At 53.0% G+C, this 15,675-nt stretch overlaps 10 protein-coding genes across 10 annotated transcripts; 4 read left to right on the forward strand and 6 right to left on the reverse strand.

Moving 5' to 3' along the window:
- Positions 1–610: 610 nt before the first annotated feature.
- UMAG_12086 (uncharacterized protein) lies at positions 611–1,573 on the forward strand (the record flags this gene model as incomplete). The annotated part of the gene is made up of 1 exon (XM_011388526.1): positions 611–1,573. One exon carries the CDS (start codon positions 611–613, stop codon positions 1,571–1,573), a length of 963 nt encoding a protein of 320 aa, XP_011386828.1.
- A 230-nt stretch (positions 1,574–1,803) lies between these two features.
- UMAG_00087 (uncharacterized protein) lies at positions 1,804–2,748 on the reverse strand (the record flags this gene model as incomplete). The annotated part of the gene is made up of 1 exon (XM_011387751.1): positions 1,804–2,748. One exon carries the CDS (start codon positions 2,746–2,748, stop codon positions 1,804–1,806), a length of 945 nt encoding a protein of 314 aa, XP_011386053.1.
- Positions 2,749–3,509: 761 nt separating this feature from the next.
- Positions 3,510–6,083, forward strand: UMAG_10020 (uncharacterized protein; the record flags this gene model as incomplete). Its single annotated transcript, XM_011388308.1, has 1 exon — positions 3,510–6,083. One exon carries the CDS (start codon positions 3,510–3,512, stop codon positions 6,081–6,083), a length of 2,574 nt encoding a protein of 857 aa, XP_011386610.1.
- A 77-nt stretch (positions 6,084–6,160) lies between these two features.
- UMAG_00089 (uncharacterized protein) lies at positions 6,161–7,075 on the reverse strand (the record flags this gene model as incomplete). Its single annotated transcript, XM_011387752.1, has 1 exon — positions 6,161–7,075. The coding sequence occupies one exon, from the start codon at positions 7,073–7,075 to the stop codon at positions 6,161–6,163; it is 915 nt and encodes a 304-aa protein (XP_011386054.1).
- Positions 7,076–7,483: 408 nt separating this feature from the next.
- Positions 7,484–7,828, reverse strand: UMAG_00090 (uncharacterized protein; the record flags this gene model as incomplete). The annotated part of the gene is made up of 1 exon (XM_011387753.1): positions 7,484–7,828. One exon carries the CDS (start codon positions 7,826–7,828, stop codon positions 7,484–7,486), a length of 345 nt encoding a protein of 114 aa, XP_011386055.1.
- Positions 7,829–8,283: 455 nt separating this feature from the next.
- UMAG_00091 (uncharacterized protein) lies at positions 8,284–9,654 on the forward strand (the record flags this gene model as incomplete). Its single annotated transcript, XM_011387754.1, has 1 exon — positions 8,284–9,654. One exon carries the CDS (start codon positions 8,284–8,286, stop codon positions 9,652–9,654), a length of 1,371 nt encoding a protein of 456 aa, XP_011386056.1.
- A 137-nt stretch (positions 9,655–9,791) lies between these two features.
- On the reverse strand, positions 9,792–10,796 carry UMAG_00092 (uncharacterized protein; the record flags this gene model as incomplete). Its single annotated transcript, XM_011387755.1, has 2 exons — positions 9,792–10,554; positions 10,639–10,796. The coding sequence occupies 2 exons, from the start codon at positions 10,794–10,796 to the stop codon at positions 9,792–9,794; spliced, it is 921 nt and encodes a 306-aa protein (XP_011386057.1).
- Positions 10,797–11,750: 954 nt separating this feature from the next.
- Positions 11,751–12,569, forward strand: UMAG_10021 (putative uracil phosphoribosyltransferase; the record flags this gene model as incomplete). Its single annotated transcript, XM_011388309.1, has 3 exons — positions 11,751–11,838; positions 11,913–12,253; positions 12,354–12,569. 3 exons carry the CDS (start codon positions 11,751–11,753, stop codon positions 12,567–12,569), a joined length of 645 nt encoding a protein of 214 aa, XP_011386611.1.
- A 616-nt stretch (positions 12,570–13,185) lies between these two features.
- On the reverse strand, positions 13,186–13,893 carry UMAG_00094 (uncharacterized protein; the record flags this gene model as incomplete). The annotated part of the gene is made up of 1 exon (XM_011387756.1): positions 13,186–13,893. The coding sequence occupies one exon, from the start codon at positions 13,891–13,893 to the stop codon at positions 13,186–13,188; it is 708 nt and encodes a 235-aa protein (XP_011386058.1).
- A 717-nt stretch (positions 13,894–14,610) lies between these two features.
- Positions 14,611–15,396, reverse strand: UMAG_00095 (uncharacterized protein; the record flags this gene model as incomplete). Its single annotated transcript, XM_011387757.1, has 1 exon — positions 14,611–15,396. The coding sequence occupies one exon, from the start codon at positions 15,394–15,396 to the stop codon at positions 14,611–14,613; it is 786 nt and encodes a 261-aa protein (XP_011386059.1).
- Positions 15,397–15,675: the final 279 nt, after the last annotated feature.

A 15,675-nucleotide genomic window follows, 5' to 3' on the forward strand; every position in this document is an offset into this window, starting at 1 on the left:
ACCGGTGAGACGTTATGGGAAGGAAACAAGCAAGCAAACAGCAAAGACGCCACAAGATCAAGGCGGAGCGAAAACCTCACACCTCGAAGAGAGTCGTGAATGGGATTCGCGGGCCGAGACATACACGATGTAGCGTAAACACAAAGCTAAGCAGGGTTCCACATTCGGATCTCAGCGACAGGAATAACTGAATGCCAACCACAGTACAGCGTGCATCGGCAGAAAATGAATCGGCACGCAGCTCATCGTCACATCGTCACGTTCTGCATATCACCCTCCACCTGGGCACGTAGTACGTAGCACGGTAACGTGTAGCGTGAAATCATACCAATGTTAGGCCGCTAGAATGCACAGTGGTGCATTTTCGCGGTGCGCGACTCAGACTGGGCTGTTCGTGGTTCATTCGTGATTCGTGATTCGTGATTCGTGATTCGTGATTCGTGATTCGTGATTTGGATGTTTCGGGTTTGGGTTATGACAGATTCACATTTTTGCAGGACCAACCGTAAGTTGTTGCATTCACGATTGACGTACTTCGAGTTGTGAATCTGCTCAGTGTTTCCTGACCACCATCTCGCATCGACTTGAACGGACAAGCTCACTCAGCAAGATGGTAGCAACTTCCGCACAGCGTGCCGCTGTAAGGATGCTTAGAGGTTGGCGCACCTCGGTGGTTCGAACGAGCACAAGCGTGACTTCGACTAGCATACTGCCATTGAGCACTCGTTTGCGATGCTCAGACCTGCCGCATCAGCCGTTGATGGCCGTCCAGCGTCGCTTGAAATCCAAGCGCTCCTCAGCACAATACATCGATCCGAATGCAGCTGACGCTGACGACGTGCCCGTGATCAAGACCAAAGGCAAAGCGTCCAAAAATAACCGTGCGGCGCAACCCACGTCGCGCGGAGCTCGTACTAAACGTGGCGACGCAGAACAATCCTCGGATGTTGAATATAAGACTTCGACCCGCAACCAGCACCTCCCAGACGAAGCATTCGACTTTGACGCTATCTCGTCGCACATGTCTCGCGCAGTTGAGCGGTTTCGTTCGACAGCGTCGACGTTGGTCGGTTCGTTCGGTCGTGCCGACCCGAGCTTGCTCGACTCGATCAAAGTCGAGTACCCGGCAGGATCTAGCTCAAAAGCGCTTCACCCGTTGCGAGATTTTGCCACGGTCGGTGTCAGGGACGGCGCACTCATCGTAACCGCCTTCGACGCGGATATGGTAAAACACATCGAACGCGCCATCTATGCGAGCAACCTCAACCTCACACCACAAACCCAAGCTGGGGGCGAAGAAAACGTACTTCGCGTAGCCGTACCACAACCCACAACCGAGTCGAGACAAGCCTTGGTCAAAGATCTCACAAAGATCTGCGAAAATGCAAGGGTCAGCATCAGAGACGCTCGCCACAAGGCGCAGAAACAGATCAAGTCGGACATCGACAGGAAAGTGGTCGGCAAGAGCGAAGGCGACAGGGAGTCCAAAAAGGTAGAAGCCGAGACGAAAAAGTGGTCGACCCAGGTAGATCACTTGTTCGAAAAGATCAAGGCAACATTGTTGTTGGTATGATTTTGGTACGCTATCTTGGTACGCCAATATCGCAAAACGCAATCACATTCTTCTAGACAATCACGAATGTTTGGTCTGATCGTGGCTTCCTGAGATTGCTAATGCCTGTGTACAGTCTGTCGTCGAAAAGAGGATGAGCTCACTTCTACTGCAACATCTCTTTACTCTAGTGCAACTAGTGCAACTTAAACTTGAACAGTCGATACTATTACAAACTGTTCCAGTCTGCTTCACTGCGCCTTTCCACCTTTCTTGGCACCAGCCTCCCTCCAAAACTCTTCGTCGTCCTTGCCCGTTATGCCCACCTGCACCTTCTGCTCTCCGATGAGCACCTTGCTTGGCTTGGCATCGTCCGGTTTCACGGTAAATCTCTTCTGGATCGCGCGGATCATGGCTCGGAACCAGAAAAAGTTGAGACTGTTTAAAGTCAAGTTGCCGACCAGGTAGAATGTTTTCAAGTGCAACGGGATCGGTGGGTGGTGAGGCTTGGCCGGGGCAACGACAAATTTGAAGAAGCTGATGCTGTTGTACACACCAAATGTGAGCCTTGCACCTACATAGGCCGAGAGCAGGAAGACGGCATTGATGAGCTGCCATTTGGAGCCTGTCTTGCCGAGCTTGTCTAGGAACCAGTGGATGTTGAGGAAAGGCGTGGAGATTTCCCATAGCAAGAAGCCGATACCATCGTACATAAAGATGGGGTGGTAGACGAGCGTGAAGGCGATCAAAGCGACGAGACCGTGTGCGATGAAGCCGGGTCCTTCGTGAAGCACCGAGATGACCGAGTCCCAGACAAAGTAGCCTTGAGCGATCGCGTAGACCGAAGCTGCTTCGTGGTCGTATCCGTACAAACGATCGATCGCGAGCGGATGCGTTCGCAGACCGAGTGCATTCGTCTCTCGGGCCTTGAGCCAAATGCGTGCTGCGAGCGGCGTGATTACCGCAGCGTGCACAAACGAGACGACGTGAATGTCCCAGCTGATACGCGTCTTGCGGTTGAACTTGGCGAACGTCTTGGGGAAAAGTCTAGGTGAGACCTGAGATGATAGCGTTTGGATGGCAAACCAGAGCAACGCAGAACGAATGAGAGTAGGTACGTGTGTTGGCAGGTGGTGCATACCGTACTTGTCGGCATACGGCTGCAGCCATGCAACGATGGGATCGGCGACTGCCATTTTCGACCGTCGACGAGTCTGTCAAGACGATGCTTGGTGGTGAAAGCAGAGAGTAAGCAAGGTACCAACACGATGCAAAATCGTCAACTCGTGGTGCTTCACGCTTTTATTTCGCTTGTTTGAGTTGATTCTTGATTCACAATTCGTGATTTGATAAACGGCGTGTGCGTGCTTGTCCAAAAGGCATTCACGACGTTCTTCGCGGGCATTTTCTGATTTCTCCCAACAATCACGAATCACGCGAATCGCGAATCGTGAATTGTGAAGGCGCGCTGCTCGTCGCTCGCAGTGTTGCGCTGTGTGAAAGAAACACGTTCGTGGTCTGCTGACCTCTCTTCCCCGCAAATCACGAATCACGAATCCTGAGTCACGAGTTACGACCAACCGCCATGGTTTGATGCAATCGAGCATGACGATCTGACATTGTTTTGGAGGTCCAGTCACGAGCCTCGTGCCTGGGTTCCCAGTCCGTGTTCCGTGATCCGTGTTCTGGTTGCACGTCGCACACATGACGTATATACCAAACGTAAAAGTGGAGAAAACCGACGCTGCGCTTAGGCTATCAAGTCACAGCGTGTGCAGTTCTGGAAGATGCTCTTTCCAAAGTAAGCGCGTCTTCGAGTCGAGAGATTTGCGGTCTGTCCGTTGATCGTTCTTTTCCACTTCCCCTTCGCCATCCACCCGTCGCACTACCATGGTGTAGCTCACACGATCAGCTTACATCTTGCATCCTCGCACTTGTCACGCAAACCTCGGCGATCATGTCGTCGGCGGACGAAATTCAAGCAGCGCTCAGCGAGCTTTTCTGTCCCCCCCTGGACACCACTCTGGTAGCAGCCATAGCGTTCGAGCCAGGACAGACGCTGCAGAGCGCAAAAGAGGTTTGCGAGACGCTGGCCGCCGCTGCCATACCTGATCTAGAGCAGTACCCTGTCCAGCCTTCGCATGCTACCACTCTGTCTCCAAATGAGGTCGGTAGCCAAACACGCTCGACCAGCTCAGGTGCCTCGACAAGGAAGAAAGCTTTCGGTGGCAAGCTCACCACTGTCAACGAGGATACGAATACAGCTGCATCCACTCTGCACAACAGTAATAACACTACACCTACTTGCACTTCGACCAATTCGCCCACGTTAACAGCAGCAGAAACTGCAACCGTCCAACGCCTCTTGGACGAATGGTCGCTCGTAGACAATTCGTCTCAAGATCCGCACAACTTACACCTCACCGACGAAGAATCCAGCACCTCGGATTTGGAGCGCAACAATGACGAACCACGGCATACTCTGCCAGGGCATACTCTCCTGTTCAGCGATGCTGCAAGCCGCCTCGTAGATGCCGAGATGTGCGAAGCGGAGAAAATAGCCAAATTATCCGGTTCACCTAAGGTGGATCCACAGGCCCTCGCTTCAGGCAACGCAGATATAAATGGCGCCAAAGAGGCAAAGATCAACAAAGACAGCTTTGACCCCGTCGTGTTTCTCCAGCATGCTTTCCCTTCGCGTACAGCAGAGTTTCTGAGGGACACGCTGAAAGACTCGCATGGAGACGTACAGACTACCGTGGACACTATCATGACGATCGATTTGATTGAAGTAGAGGATGCGCGCAGTGCTACTGCTGCCCAGATGGATACGTCGGATTCCTGTGCCAGCACACCACGTAAAGGTGGCGGTCTCGATTACGAGGCACTTGCCAAGGGCGTTGGTCTTGATACAAATGGCTGGCAAGATTCTCATCTCAAGCGCAAGAAGCGTCGCGCTGCACGTAGGGAGCTGCAACAGGAACAACAATCAGCTGCTATTGGTCTTCCGTCGTCTGGCAAAACCAAGCAGAAGGGCAAGGTGACCGTCAACCTCACCGACCTGCGCCACGGAGGCGCCTCCTCAAATCTCTTAAAAAAAGTGCAGCAGCAAAACCCACAAATGCCGTCTAATGCGTCCTACTTGCCGCAACTGACAGACGAGCAACTGGCAGCAAAACTCGCCGCCGAAGAGGAAGATGCAGCCAAGGACCCCGACGCCAACCAACCTGTATCGGACAACCAGTGGTTGCTCACCTCGTCTGTCCTTTCGCAGCTGTCGACATTGCTCGACGTCGAACCTAGCCAGGTCACGTCCGTGTACAATGAGTCTTCGTTCAAGCTCGCGGTCTGCTTTGCTCGCTTGCTCGAGTTAGAGTCAGACAAGTGCTCTTCTTTAGCGAGCTTGGACGAAGCAGCGGATGCTTCGGCTGGTACGGCAGAACGGATCGCTGAGAGCATTGCCGCGATCAGCGATACCTCTAAAGCTACTGCAAGCAAAGCTCTGCGGGCAACAAAGGGCAAGCAGGATGCCGCTTTGGATTTGATACAGTTGCAGCTCCTCGTGCAGCGCCAGGTTGGCGAGGCTGATGCACTCGATCCAATGGGCAGATTGAAGCAGCTCGGTGCAGCCGAAGTACCCAAAAGCGTCGAAGCCTCTGGTGTACGCGGCTACGCTATCAATGCAAGAGCGAACGAAGGGAAATTTGCGCGCACGTTCCCGACTCCGTCCCAAGCTGCTGCTTCCAAGTCGACTTCTAGCGACGCATCTGGCGTTGTTTACTCCAACGTTGTTGGTCGCAACACCCCAGGACCGGTCTCTGGCGCAGTAGCAGCGTTGAGATCTGGCTCTGCCGCATCCGTCTTTCCCGCCAGCTCGGCCTTTGTTGGCGCTTCTGCCATCGACGATCTGTTGGATGGCCCCATCGCTGTCGAGCGAGGGCTGGCGTCGCACACCACTCACTACGATCCCGTTCGTCGCATGACCGAGTATCGTCTCATCGCAGAAGAGTATCGCATGCGCCGCGATGAAGCTCTGCGCAAAGCAGCTTCAGCCTGGCGGTCGCGGCGTAGTGGCGTACGATCGGGTGACAGAGCCGGAGGCGGCGGAAGTAGCGGAATCGCATGGCACTATGCGGACGAAGCGCGTCGTCTTGATGCAAAGTCGCGTGCCTGGTCTCTGCGTGCCTCTCAAGCTTTGGTGGAAGATCGACGTCGCGCCGCCATTGGCGTGGAGCGCCCAGACGTGCAACCAACAGCAGCGAACATTGCTGTTAGCAATACAATCGATTTGCACGGCGTGACGGTGCACGAAGCTCTGTCCATCGTGCGAGAGCAGGTGACGCGGTGGTATGCAAGGCCGGGTCCGGGTATGAACCCACCTCCGTTTAAGATTGTGACGGGTGTCGGCAGACATTCGCCGCATCAGATTGCGGTTCTGCGACCAGCAATCGCAAAAATGCTGGACAGAGAAGGGTGGAGATACGATGTTGATCACCAGCGCGGTTTCATCATCGTGCGCGGCACCAAATAGATAGACAGCCGGAACTTGTTCTGACAAAGAGTCGCGCCTCTGAAATCCGAGACGTGTTAGAGTTGCGTGAGCTCTGCTCACGTAGTCAGAGCATCAAACCATTCCAGAATGGCCTTGTCGAGTGCGTCCAAAGCCCGGCTGGAACGATAGAAGTGGTCGGCGCCTTGTACAAGCACATGATGGAATGACGATCCACCCTTCGGTCTCGGCGGAAAGGGAGCTAAGGAGCTGCATTCTTTGGTCCAAGTATCGTAGGTTGCAATTCCGGTGAATTGATCCTGATCACCGTAGACAGCTAGTATATGGCTTGCCACGGGCTGCGAAGCTCCATGGACAGTGGGTGTTGACTCGGCCGCTCTCACTGCAGCCTTGGCCTCGCCTTCGTCGTCTGCAGTAGCGGTGCTTGCGCCAGGCAGAGTGCTGCTGGTGAGCAGCTTCTTGAGGGTATCGGTATAGGCCTTGGTAGTGAAGAAGCTCAACGCCCAAGTGACACCCGCTGGGAAGCTCAGCAAAATGTATCTCGGCTGCTTAGCGGCTCGGAACTGTTTCAGGTCATATACTTCGGAAGGTACTTTGACTGTGCTTGCGTACAGCGCGCCGGCTGAATACCCGCCAATGACTAGCTGAGCGGCGAGGCTATCTGGAAAATCGACACAGAAATTGTCGATGCACTTGGCAACGATCTCCTGAAAGTCGCTGCATTCGGATTTACCTGTCCAGCTCGCCGAGCCATCGGATTTGCCAACACCGCGAGAGTTGAAGCGGACGACACGCAGATGCGCATGCGTCAGCAGCATCGAAGCGAGATAGGTGATGACAGGATCATCGAGTGACCCTCCAAGTCGGCCAAGTGGATGAGCAAGGACAGCGAGTCCACGGCAGGATGTCGATGAGGAAGCGAGCGAAGGGGGATCCTGAACAACGGTCTGCAGGTAGATCTTGCCGCTGTCGAGCGCGACAGGCAGCATGGTCGGCTCTGAATATCGTGGCATGTCGTGCAAGAATGGATGTATATCGTAAAGGAGCTAGTGATAGACTGAATGCAAGTGACGATGCGGTAGTTAGTTGGACATTGTGAGACGATCGCGATGCCGATGTACGTAGGGAAGACTGTCGTGAGTGTGGTGGGAGAAGGTGCGTGCTTGCTTAGCAACCACAAACCCAATGCTCGCTTATTGCACGTCCCATCGGCCAAAATAAAGCCTCGTGACTGTGAGTGCCGCGTTTCGCGACGCCCAAGTCGATGGAATTCCGGCTCCTTGTCGCTTCATCGTTGCTCCAGTTCGCAGTGGTGCTTCGGGCCATGAATCGTGAATGTCATTTCATGTCGATGGCTGGAGTCCATCGTGTCATGCGACCTCGATGAGTTGTAAACCATCGAAGGTGTTACAGGCCGCGCTTCACCAGTCGAAGCTGCCAGGAATCGTGGTGGTCTTAGGCATTGGGTTTGCTCCGCCACTCTTGGCTTGATTAGCTGATGAGGATTTCTCTTGTGCCCCAGCGCCCCACCTTTCACGCCAGCACTCGAGCTCCTCTTTCCACAGTGTCTTGACACAAGGGTCGCAGCTACTTCCACAGCACTCGTCTGGCTTGGGCGGAGGGGGTGGATCGTCATAATTGCGCGAGGCAGCCTTGATGAGCTGCTTTTTGCGAATGTTGGTGATCCTTCGCTGCGCCAAAATCTTGGGCAAGCTCTCGACATCTGCAAAGACTGGCTCGGGGGCCGTGTTCACTTCCCATAGCATCCTGGCTTTATGGTCTGCAAGGAGTTGTACGATGAAAAGGAAGCATCGGTCGAGGTTTAGCAGGTTGGACACCTAGTCAGGCACTCAAGTCGGAAGCAAGTTCAGCCGGGATTCACCGAACTCGGACTCGTAACTGAGACAAATCCCGGATAAATTCGAGGGATGGCAATCAACTTGGGCGATCTCACATTTTCAATCGAAGCCCAAGGCCAAGAAATCACGAATCACGAATGCCACGCGACAACCGTGTGCAACGGAGACTTTTTTGGACACCGACACTCACGACTCTGGTGCGCTCGTCTTACCAACACCGAACCTCGCGACCCTGTGAAACAACACACAGCCCGCATTGCGTTTGCATATGCACCGCATACACACGTCTCAGCCCCCTTCTTCTCACCCACCACTTCATCTCATGACCGCGGCGTGATCATAGCGATCAAAGATCAATCGGCATGATCACAGACCATAGGGTCCAAGTTCCGCCAACAGAGCAACAGCACCGATATCCTCCCGCCGCTTCCTCGTCGCCGGCACGCCAATCAATGCCATTCAATACAGATGCAACACCATCAGCAAGTGATAATGATCTCATTAGCTACATAGTACATACGGATACGAATGGCGTCAGCGATCTACGATTGCAAGTCAGTCAAGAAGCATCGTCTAGCAAACAACCTCTGCACCCAGTATACTTTCGCGAACGGGCTCTGACAGAGCGTCATGAGATTGTCGACAGCATCATAGATGCAAATACGGGCGCCACGTCATGGACGATCCATCGGCCAACGAGAGGGTGGTATCTGTATCTACGCTCTCCTGCTATGCCGCCCGGGACCGCAATCTCGTTTCGCTCGGACTCTGGCGACAATTATGATCCAACCGCGACTCCACTTTCCTTCTCACTGAATACGAGAGTCAGGATGCACGCACTCGAATTTTGTCGAGCTCGCATCAGCACCTCCTCTGATAGCTTACGACATCAAGGTGATGACATTGCGGCAGCGACTACAAGTAGAGAATCCAATGGCACATGCCACGGAGTTACTGTGCGCCTTGAAGAAGACGTGGGTGCCCAACGAAACGAAGTACAAGATGTAGCAGTAGCTGTGACAGGGCGACAAGATCGTAAGTCATCATCAGGTGGACATACAAGAAGAAGAAGCGGCGCTACTGGCTCAGCCACCAATTTGCTCGACTCTCGGCAGCCAAGTAAGCGTGCCAGCTCAACCATCGCGAAAAGTCCCAGGATTCCAGAGACGGATGACGAGCCTGCTACGCCTGCCTCCCAGCCACGCAACCACCTGCCGCCATCACGTCTTGCAATTCCGGCCGCATCCACACCATCTGCATCCTTACCGCAATCACCAAGTGGAGACCGGCCCTACTCGCCCTCGTTGGCTTCGACGCCCAGCCTGCCAGCCTCGCCTTTGGCACCTCACGTGTCGACTTTCCTGTTGACCGACGGGCAGGGCCCAAACTCGAAAGCCACTACACAAAGCTGGGTACGCTGGGCGTGCTCGATACTTCCGGCTGAGATTCGACCGTCCCTGTCGCTGGATGCCGATAAATCTTTCAGTCTCCACTGGCTCAATCCGCCCGCCACTACACAACAAGCCACAACAGCCAAAAGCGTTGAGGTGGTCCGGTTTCAAGATCAAAGCGGACGATGGATGTGGAACTCTCATACTCGCGGCAGGCTGACACTACAGACTAGCGCTATGCAAGCCGTAGGTCTACCGAAAGAATTTTGGATTTCTGCTGCCTTGGCTTATATTCAGTTCCTTGAGGACAAGGACGCATATGAAGCTGCTAGAGACGCATGACCCTCAAACTCGACACGCCTTCGAAATATTCGCATCTTTGCAGACACATAGCATTCTTGAATCTGACTATTTTCCTGCATTGGCATCGTAGCGTCGTGTTGATGCAACGTACGTGTGCGTCAAAAGCTTGTGCATCTCTAGTGAAACTTGCCGGGAACGACCGGCAAGCTCGCCTGCAAGCCACCATCTACTGGCAGCGCGACACCGTTGACATACGTTGCTTCATCCGAAGCCAGGAATGTGACAGCGTTAGCGATCTCGGCGGCGACACCGTACCTTGCGGTTGGGTTGAGCTGACCGATCTTACCTGCCGTACCTCTTTCCCTTGCCATTTCAAACGTGGGCATGGTCATTCCTGTTTCGATCAGACCTGGGCAGACCGCATTCACCCTGATATTGGTTCTCTGCAGCTGCCAGGATGTCGTCTGTGCCAAGCTGATAACAGCGGCTTTACTGGCCGAGTAATCGACGCTTCCGGCACCGGATCGGATCCCGGCTACCGAGGCGGTCATGATGATGGAACCGCTGGGTTCGGGTTTATGCTTAGGGTGAGTTTTGAGCATTGCTTGCGAGGCGTATTTGCAAGCGAGGAAGCAAGAGGTGACGTTGATGTGGTGCGTGGTTTCGAGGTCTTCCACGTCGGTTGCGGTGATAGGTGCGCCGGTGGCACGAGCGGCGTTGGCAAAGAAAATGTCCAAGTGACCATTGTCAGCCACGGCTTGGTCGATAATGCTGGTAACAGAAGCTTCTTCGGCGGCATCAGAGGCGATGGCGGTGCATTTGACATCAGGATATCGTTTGGCAATGGTTTCTTTGAGCAAAGGAAGATTCTCATCGTCGATATCGCATACGTAAATGTGCTTGACGCCTTCGTGTGCAAACTGAAGCGCTGTAGCTCGCCTATCCATCACAAACGCAAATGAGTCGTCAGCCTACAGAAAGCAGGAGGAAAAAATTGAGAACATAAGAGGTTCAAGCACTCACCCAATACCCGAGAGACTGCCGCAGCCGGTGATGATGGCCACTTTGCCCGCAAGACGACCCGAACGAGGACGAGTATCAAGGTGGTTGCGGATGCGCTCGAGTCGCTGCAGCGTAGCAGCATATGCGTGCTTTTGTTGATCTTCCTTTGTCTGTGCCATCTTGATCAAGGTGCTGTCTGTGATGGAATGCGGAGCGCAACGGGTGCTCGTCTGAAAGCCAGAAATCACAATCAAGAATCACGAATGTGAGGAGTACGAAGGGCGGTTCACCGGATCAATTTCGTCGGGTCAACAGAAAGCCGGAGCTCAGCGTGAGTCTCGTGTCTCGTGCCTCAAGCCTCGTGCCTTTTCAGGTTCACTGTTAGGGTCTCTCATGAATATCTTTGAAGATCCAAAAATGGAGGATTCGTGGTTCGAGATTCGTGATTCAGTTGCAGGATACAATCCAAATCACGAATCCGATTGGTTGTCTAAACACCCTTTTGGTATAGCGGTTAAGCTTCAAGAGATTCATTCGTGATTCACGTGTTCTCGACCTCAACTAACGAAAAGCTGGCCCGCGCACATGCAGTGGTTTAACGCCAACACATCCCCACATCCCGATAAAACATCCATCTGACAACCCATGACAGTGAGTTGCACCTGCAAAACAGGCTGGCAGCGCAACGGAAGCAGTCGTGGAACCGTTCTCGAATGAACGCAACGGCAAATCGTGGAGCACGAATGAAAATCTTACGGCCATGTGCGAGCCAGAGATAAAGAGCTGGCTGGCCAGGGTCCAACGAGTAATGGTTTTACATGTGTGTTCCGAGGATCCGAAGCAGCAACGAATCTCCACATCAACACTCACGCCTCACGACTCACGACTGACGCCTCTGCTGCCCTTATCATCCTCGTGTTGCAGTCATTTGATCCCTAAAACCCTGCCTCCCCTTCCACAACCGCGCCACTTTTGACCATCATCTCTGCAGCCGATCTCCGCTTCGACTTACTAGTTATCGACCTCGTCGCTGGTTAAAGACATACTTGTGTATCACACAAGCCGAAGTGCCCTCCTTACTCTCATCTTCACCAGCAAGCAGCTAGTCCTTAAAGCTTCGCTCTTCCGTCACCATGTCACAATCGAGTATCCACGTCGTCTCGCATCCTCTGATCTCACATCATTTGGCGAATCTGCGCCTTGCGGATACCTCGCCCAAGGGTGAGTCAACTTTCATCTCTACCCTCCAGGCTCTTCTGTTGCTGAACGTCTCTTTCTCCCATACCTTTCTGCAGAGTTCCGCTCACTTGTGAGGAATATCTCGTCGGTCCTCTGTATCGAAGCTTCGCGCTCGCTTCCCGTTAAGCAAGTTCAAGGCCAAGGGCCGTTGGCCACCTTTCAGGGCGAACAGCTCTCAGAACGCATTGGTCTCGTCCCCATTCTCCGGGCTGGTCTTGGAATGACTGAAGCGTGTCTGGAACTGCTCCCCGAAAACACATCGGTGCTTCATATTGGTCTTTTCAGAGAAAAAGTATCGCTTCAGCCCGTCGAATACTACAACAAGCTGCCCGTCTCTCCCACTGTCGACCAGGTGATCATCCTCGATCCACTGATCGCAACTGGTGGCACAGCTGTGGTGAGTACTCTCGCATCCTTCTCACCGACTTTGCACTTATCCTTTCTCGATTAGCCGATCCTCGATAGCTGAACTTTCGATTGTTGTGTTTCAATTGCAGGCGTGTATCCAAATGATTCTGGATTGGGGCATTCCAGTGGAGAAAATCAAGTTCCTCTGCGTTCTCGCGTCTCAGAAGGGTCTCGAGAATGTGGTCAAATCAGTGCCAGGGCTCGAGGTTTGGGTCGGCCACGTTGATCCTCAGCTCAGCGAAAAGGGTCTCATCCTGCCAGGCTTGGGCGATACTGGAGACCGCTTGTTCGACACTCAGACCTAGTTCTTCCACTTCAACCGTCTTTCGCGACATCACTCTAGCCCGTCGCACATTACCATCATTTTCTATAAGCTGACGAGGCTTGGAATCAGAGCATGTGCATTATGTATCGGAGCAGCGCTAGCATGACCTCTTCACAGCATGAGGAGGGTCGGCTGATGTTGACTCGCTCATTTGACTGTGCTGGAGTCTGTATTCAAGACTGTGAAAGGGTCGAGAGCCAATGCCAGGGCAAAACGAGATCAGTGAAAGAGCTCCTCGCTTACACTGACTCACGAGTGAAGTGAGAAGACCACAAGAGGGAGCACTTTGTCACCAACGCGAAACCCCAACCGCCCCGCAAACCGAACAGAAGAGTGGCAGCAAGATGCATTCCCATCACGACTCATTTAGCGAATAGGAACCTAATCTAGCACTGCTTGCCATTTGATTCTCTTACGGGCTTGTGGCGCAGATCCGCCTTGTAGCTTTACCGTTCACTCATATCGCTGTGGTCACAGGGTCGAACCTTTCCACTCGAACGTGTGTTCAGAAGTGATTCACGAATGTGCAAAAGATTGCAGTCACAACTTTGAATGAATTGGTCATTGCTTGTAAAGCTGCAGCTTGAAGGGAACGATCAAGCCTGGAGAGCAGCCAGAATCTGCCTTCCGACCGCAGCAGCACTAGCCGGGTTCTGACCAGAGATCAACACTCTGCCGCCGGTCTTATCCACAATGACTTTTTCGGCCCACGGCTCGGCCTTTTCAAACGTGGCACCGCGTTCGATCAGCCTGCTTTCGACCAGCCAAGGGATAGCCTTGGTCAGACCCGCCTGTTCCTCTTCTTGGTTGGTAAAGCAGGTAATCTTCTTACCGTTGACCAGGTAGCTACCATCGCTGAGCTTGACGTCCGCGAAAACAGCAGGAGCATGGCACACGGCAGAGGTGGGTTTACCTGCTTCGTAGAAGGTTTTGATCAGCTCCTGCGAGGTGGTGTCGACGGGTAGGTCGAAGCATGGTCCGTGCCCACCGGGATAAAAGATGGCGTCAAATTCAGAGACGGAAGAAGCAGAGAACTCCGAGAGACGTTTGGTGTTGTTCACCCAGTCCTGAGCTTCGGTGTCGTTGAGGAACTTGACACTGTCAGCGTCGTCTTTGAAGGCATCGACGGACGACTGATCGAGAGGCGCTTTGCCTCCTTTGGGTGAAGCCGAGACGAGAGTGTAGCCGGCATCCTTGAGGATGTAGTACGGGTGGGCGATCTCGGGGAGGTAGTAACCTGTCGGATGGTCCGACCCAATGAGCTTGGTGTGCGAGGTGAATACAACCAGAATCTTCTTCGACATGTTGACGATGTCAGTGCAATGTGATTTGTACGTTTTAACGGAAGGAGCGCTCATTCAGGCTTCTTGGACTTTATAATCACGAATATAACATAGCCGTGCCGAAAGCTGTTGTGTCGTCATGACTTTCACCAACCTTGGCATTCGCCACATTCGTGATTCGTGATTCGTGATTGTAGCGAAAATCGTGAATTTCGTCGTGCGTCATTTCAAGAGTCCCCATCAAGTAACTGCCAATCAAATATTATATTACATCTAGCGATCGGGCAAGCGAACTGCAGAGAAGAACAGGGAAAGGGAATGGAATCACGAATCGTGAATGTTCTTCTGTTGCGCGATTAACGCTGTCGCTTCGTGATTGGCGGCAGTTGAGCAGGTCTTGCCATCTATCGCGTAGACAGTTCCTTTCGCCTTTTACGAATGGAAGACTAGCGATTCAACCGTGGGCGAGATGGCGAGTCTTTGCGATTGAATGCCAAGTTCGTGGGTGCTCAGTCTAACATCATCCAAGGTTGTACCACACGTGGTACACGGTGCAAGGTGCAGTGTGCACGTTTGTCTCAGGCTTAGCGACTCGATCAATGCTCCCCGCGTTGCCAGAGCTCAATGAAAGGTCATTCGTAACAAAAGTGATCTAGGCTATTGCCTCCATCAACAAGAAAGCTTAATGGATCGAGGAAGGTGGGTGTGCTGCACGAATTCCGTTGAGCAACGTACAATTCACTTGGGCTGATACTTCTCAGCAGCGCTCTGAAACTGCTCCCTGAAGGCGTTGTCCCATTTGTTGACGAGTGCAATACCTGACCCAGCGCTGATCACGTCCTGGTCTGCCTTGAGCCCCTTGACCAAGTCGTCCATGAATTCTTGCACTGTCAACGAATTGATAGCTCCCAGATGCTTCTTGTTGTCGTCCGGATTCTCCCTTTCCCTATGCAGATCAGTACCTACACTTGGCGGTACAATCTCCACCACCCTCACATTGGTATGCTTGAGCTGTATCCTCTGCGCCTCACTCCAGAAGTGGATATAGGCCTTGGTGCCGTTGTAATTTGGGTTGATGATGCTGTATGGTACGAAACCCAATACGGAGCTGACGTTCATGATCACGCCAAGCTTCTTGCTTTTGAGGTGATCCAGAAAGGCAGTTGCGAGATGCACTGGTCCGCGAATGTTGATGTTGATCTCGTTGTCTACTTTGTCCAGCGCGAGATTCTGTACTTCGAGCGGTCGCTGAACTCCAGCGTTGTTAATCAGGCAGTCCACCTCGGGATGCTCGCACAGCAGCTTTTGCGTGAACGCTGGGAATTCGTGCACATTCCCAGTGTCGAGCACGTAATAAGGAGCATTTGAGAGCTTCTTTGATGCTTGCACTAGCTTGGACTCGGTACGACCGACGAGGATGACCTTTTTATTTTGCGAGAGAAAGTACTCGGCCATTGCATAGCCGAGTCCTCCTGCACCGCCGGTGATAACGGCGCATTCAAAGTCGAGGATCTTTCCGACCATTTTGCCAGCGTCGAGAGGATGTGCAGAATGCCGGAACGGTAGTGTTCTTTCTCTCAATGTGAATGGCGGTTCCTACGCTGATGCTCTTCTTAGAAGAAGGCGCGAGCTGGTTTGCTTACGCACTCACGACTGAATTGTTCAAACTGTTCAGGGAAACGGCTTCACGAGCTTTTTGTTTTCGAGTCAAAGGCAAAACCTCCACTTATGGCCTGTGGCATCGGGCTCAGATCGTTAAAAGGATCGAGATTCATTGGACATGCTAGCAACTTTTTTTTTGTT

This window comes from Mycosarcoma maydis, chromosome 1 (genome assembly GCF_000328475.2).
Source record: "Mycosarcoma maydis chromosome 1, whole genome shotgun sequence".
Lineage (NCBI taxonomy): Eukaryota > Fungi > Basidiomycota > Ustilaginomycetes > Ustilaginales > Mycosarcoma > Mycosarcoma maydis.